Source organism: Rhagoletis pomonella, unplaced genomic scaffold (genome assembly GCF_013731165.1).
Source record: "Rhagoletis pomonella isolate Grant_MI unplaced genomic scaffold, Rhpom_1.0 Rhpom_scaffold_00006, whole genome shotgun sequence".
NCBI classification, from domain to species: domain Eukaryota; kingdom Metazoa; phylum Arthropoda; class Insecta; order Diptera; family Tephritidae; genus Rhagoletis; species Rhagoletis pomonella.
The window spans coordinates 303,402-308,847 of NW_023458560.1; the positions used below are offsets into that span (position 1 = coordinate 303,402).

At 35.2% G+C, this 5,446-nt stretch overlaps 1 protein-coding gene across 1 annotated transcript; it reads right to left on the reverse strand.

Moving 5' to 3' along the window:
• Nucleotides 1-263: 263 nt before the first annotated feature.
• On the reverse strand, nt 264-2,118 carry LOC118740296 (the record flags this gene model as incomplete). Its single annotated transcript, XM_036471771.1, is given in 3 exon segments — nt 264-1,297; nt 1,708-1,872; nt 1,948-2,118. Coding segments are annotated over 2 exon segments (510 nt in total). The 3' UTR covers nt 264-937.
• Nucleotides 2,119-5,446: the final 3,328 nt, after the last annotated feature.

Genomic DNA, 5,446 nt, shown 5'->3' on the forward strand with positions numbered 1-5,446 from the left:
GTTTCGGCTAAATTTTCAACATTTTATGCAGAATAGGGAGTAAGGGAGTAGTTTGGGACCAGTTGGGGCTTGGTTTGGGACCCTTTCGGGACTATATACAAAATTTTTTCGCACTCACTTAAAATTGAATGGGCTATAAAACTGCATTCCTAGAATTTTTCTAAAAAATCTTAATAAAAAGTTGCAAATTTATTGAATTTTTCTGAGTTTTGCACAAAGTTTGGAGATTTGATCTTTATGTTTTTTTGGTGGAGTATGTGCCATATTTTTATAAAAAATTATCGCAAATAAATAAGATAAAAAACTTTGCATACATCGCTTAAAATTCACTGTGCCAGTACTTTTGTTCATCACTGTTTATATACTGGTGGCCCGATAATTAGAAACGATTTGTTTTTAAAAGTTTTGATCATTTGTTTTTATTTATTACTTTTAATTTATTTTTTAAGAAAATTTATCTCATGTTACAACGAAAATTGTGTAACTCAAAGTTTTAAACTTTGTACAAGAGTGATAACAATTCGACACAGTTCAAAAAATTTTCATCAAACTGCATACTTGAGTTCTAGAGATTCTTATTAAAGAGTTTGAAATTTTGATGATAATTTTTTTGAACTGTGTCGAATCATTATCACTCTTGTACAAAGTTTAAAACTTTGAGTTACATAATTTTCGGTGTAACATGAAATATATTTTCTTAAAAAAAATTAAAAGTAATAAATAAAAATAAATGGTCAAAACTTTTAAAAACAAATCGTTTCTAATTATCGAGCCAGCCGTGTACATATATTTATGTACATATATACATTTAAGTACACTGGCTAATTCTAGAGCTACTTAAATCTAAATTGTACATTTTATTTGCAAATAATTAATTGTTAAAAAACTAATATCGCATTTGTGTGAGGCCACCTTAACAAAACAAAAAAATAAGCATTCAATTGCAAAATAAATATTTCAAAATAAATATATCCTGATAAGCAAGTATTAGGTTAAATCTCCTGAGAAGACACCTGTGTTGCTTACAGCTATCTTTTGAAAGTTTTGAAAGTGGATTTTCGATATTCAGCTCCCGTCCACTTGACGAAACAAATCCCCTCAAATCATCCCATTTGTCTGTTTTCGATGCCGAAGTTATTGTTTGCAAAGCACTTTCGACAGTCTTAGCAAAATCGGCGTCTTCTTTTTCCATGCGCCGCCGCTTTGCCGAAGGAGTTGGTGTTGTTTTGGATGTTGACGGCGTCGATTCCAAATCATCCGTTTCCAAAAACTCGACTTCATACATGATATCCGTTGGCTGTAAAGATAAAAAACAATACTTATATACATATATGAAAGTCGATTAATTATATGCGATTTAGCCCTAAAAGCATTGATGAAAAGTCGTGCCGGTGCTATTGGTATTTTGGATTAATTGTTATAATATTTATGTAATTATATCGATATTACTCGGCAATAACGGCACAACTCAAAACTGAAAAAATAAGTCCTCACTGCTTTTAAGTGGCTAATGTCTCTAATCCTTGTATAATTGATGTCTAAGTAAGTTAATACATTAGTAAGGATTACTACAGTATGCAGTAAGGACTAGACATGGATAATACAAGGATTAGATACATCAGCCACTTAAAAGCAGTAAGGGCTTTTATTTTTTCAGTTTTGAGTTGTGCCGTTATTGCAGAGCAATATCGATATGTACACACGTACCGAGGTTGGCGAGTTATTTGCCACATCCATCAAATTTGAAGTTGTAGAAGCCGCAGAGTTTAACGTGGGCTCCAAAAATATCAGAGAGTTGTCCAGCTGGCTCGGTTCACTCAGTCTTTTGGCGCTTTGACCACTTTTTGTTGTTGCCATTCTATTAAACGCCGCCTAAATATTGATAATCGTATTACATATTCGGATTACAAATACTCAATTTTATTTTGTACTTCATTAAAAACTTACGCGGAAGGAACACCGAAGGCTATTCCATTTTGTAGTCACTTCTAATCGTGGCAATTCTATTTCCTTTGCTACATCATCCCAAAGAGCCTCCCTTAAGTTTCTGTCCCTGTATTCTCTGGACAAGTAGTTCCAAAGGCCCTCCCGTATCTGGACAGCTTCTATAAGCTGTTCAGTTTGCTGGTTCGTCCAATTGTGTTGAAGCTTCCGCACCCGCTTCTTGGTGTTGGCAATTGTTGCGCTTGAATTATGAATTTTGCTAAAATTGTAAGTCATTAATTAAGTGGTTACTCAATTTTCATCCAAAAATTACCTTTTAATGATTTGAAAGTCACTTATTTTCCATAAAAATGATTAAAATTTTTTTTTTTTGGGCTCTGAAATCTATGACTGAAAGGACGACAGTCCCTATAGTCAGGTTGTTCCTCCAGGTATGGTATGCTCAACCAGGTGTGTAACTGCTAATGTGTCTGTAGTATTTCCACTGCTACACAGAGTAGTACCGCTGGCCAAAACCCGTGTAGTAGCTTCTGCTTGTGTTGTTTAGTGCGATTGATTCTCCAAGTGCAATTGTTAACGCATGTGTGTAACAGAAGGCAGTTGTGATTGCCATGTATTTTCAGTAGTGTTCGCGATAACGGACTATAAAGGCTTGGGCTAGGTGGAACGATTAAATATTATACATGATATGTGACGAATAGCAAAATTAAAAAGGCGTAAAATGTAACAAACTGGTTAGGAAAGTTAACGACAAGTTTTTACATCAAAAAGATATTTTGGCCTTTTGAAAAAATTTGGCGAGCTGAGTTATCTTGGCTAGATAATTGTTTTGAAAAATTGAATGAAAATCGGTAGCATTGCTGAAAATATCGAATTCAGCTCTAATATTATCGAGTCTTCTGCAGTGGAAGGTTTGGTGAATGTAATCGTCAAGTTGTCCACAGTAACAACGTGGCGAATTCAAAGCATTGATTTTAAACAAATATGCCTTATCATACGTGTGCCCTGATAGGACTCTGTTAAGCGTTTTAATGTCAGTTGGTGATAATGTTAGTTTTTTAAACCAGGCGGAATTTTTCCTGCATGGAAAAACAGATGCAAAAAGGTTGGATTTTAATGAGGAGTAGTTTAAGAATTCATTGTACCATTCATCAAATATGGTATTTTTAATCTGCCTAATAGCTTCGTCAACTGTGTATTTGGCCCTTATAGAGGTACCTTCACTGGTGGCTTTTTTGGCTAGTTCATCTGCCCTTTCATTCCCCAAAATGCCAACGTGGCTTGGGGTCCATACCAGATCTATCAGTATACTATCCGCGTCAAGTATTTTTTTATGTATTTGTTGAGCAATGGAATTTTTTGTTTGAGAGTTTTTTAATATATGGCAAGAGGTGAGGCTGTCGGTGAATATAACAACCTTGTCCTGTTTGTTCATGATAGCAATGCTAATTGCTTCATTGATGGCATGAAGTTCTCCAAAAGTGGAGGAAGACTTAAAATCAATACAAAAAAGGTGATCAGAGTTCTGGGAGTAGTTAAAAATTCCACAGCCCGTGCTATTTTCAGCCAGGGAGGCGTCACTATACAGAATATAAAAACCTCTGTTTTTATAGCTGTTTAAAATCATAGAGTGATGAGTCTTAATGCTCTCAATTGTCAGATTAGATTTTTTGTCAGGTAACATATTATCACAGATATGAAGATTGGAGATATGGAAATTGTGGTGAACCACATCAAGACGGCCAAGGATGTCAGAGAACTTTCCATATACAGAGGAGTAGCTAGAGTTTAAAAGAGGATTGTTTCTTATTGAAGTAGAAATATTATCATTGTATGCAAAGATTTTGACCAATTCTTTGGCGGTGAGCCATATGGACCTTTCTTTTGGAGGCAGTTCATTAGCAATAGCATATAGGATGGGTATGGGGGTGGATGGGGTTAAACCTAGGCATCTCCGTAGAAATTTGTTTTGAAGCGTACATATTTTCTTAACAGCAGACTTAGAACAGTTGGCTGTAGTGGTACTACAATACTCAATTTTCGATCTAACCAGAGCTTTGTACAAATTTAGAGCTTTTTGCGGATGAAGGCCTGATTTAATATTTGTAAGATATTTAAAAAGTTTTATGTTATTTGCTGATGCCTCACAAATTTTTGAGTAATGATTTTTGATAGTCAGCGAACTGTTTATGGTTCTTCCGAGTACCTTAAGTTCATTAACTTGCGTCAGCCTTGTGCCATTCATATTAATAACAATGTCTTTTTTTGGTCCTTTAGATATGTGCATCAGCTTCGTTTTATCCGGATTTACAGAAAAATTGAGAGAATTGCATCTGTCAGCAAAGGAGTTGAGTGTAGTTTGTAGGTTTTGCTGTGCTTCCAACAGGTCAGCACCAGAAGATATGAAACAGAAATCATCAGCAAATTGCAAAAGTTGGAGGTTATCCTCTGTAAGATCATGAAAGCTCGAGGTATATACATTGAAGAGTAGTGGAGATAGGCAACTGCCCTGTGGTATACCATTGTAGATCTCTGTACTATTGTTTCCTACCTTAAGTACTCTAAAGGCCAGGAAATTTATTATCCACTCAGTATAAAGACTTTCAACATTTAGTTCAAGGAGCTGTTTTTTTAAGATTTTAATATCTACGCAATTATAGGCATTGGCAATATCAGTAGTGCAGAAAATTACCTGCTTCTTCATGGATTTAAGGAGGCTTATTTTGTGCAGAATGTGATTGATACATACAGCGGATGATTTATTTTTCCTGTACGCAAATGTATTTTCAGGAAGGCTATTGTTGTTCTCCAAGAAGCGGTATAGTCTATCCTTGATACATGAGTTAATTAGTTTGAGTAAGACAGATATTAATGCAATTGGTCGGTAGTTATTGAAGTCATTTAGATCCTTTTCTTTTTTGGGGATAGGAACAATTTTTATGATACGCCAGTGATCAGGAATTTGATTGGACAGAAATAGATCGTTTAGAGATGTTCTTAGAGCACTTAAGGTGATATCAGGTAGAGCTTTTAACATTTGATATGTTATTTTGTCTACACCCGCTGCTGATCCTTTTTTCTTCCTATCTAAGCTGCTCAATAATTCATCAAATGTGATTGCCAAGCTATGATCATAAACTAATTCTTTATTTATTGCTAGTCTAGTGGTTTGGTTGGGTACCTGCCTATTTAGCATTGCTAGAAAGCTAATGTCGTTTTCATGGTTCCAAGAGGAGTTGCCTTGGTTGTAATCGCCTCTTAGGGCTTTAACAAACCGCCATACACTTCTTCCACTGCCAGTATTGATTTCTTCAATTTTATTGTTGAAGTTTGCCTTTTTGGCTTTCTTCACTTCTCTTCTCCACTCTTTTTGTTGAATCATAAGATTTTCAAAATTAGCAGGACTGGGAAAATTTTTTGCTTTCTTAGAAGCTGCAGTCAGAAGTCTGTACATTTTGTTAAGATAGTCATTCCACCAGGCCTTGGGCTTCATGTTATTTTT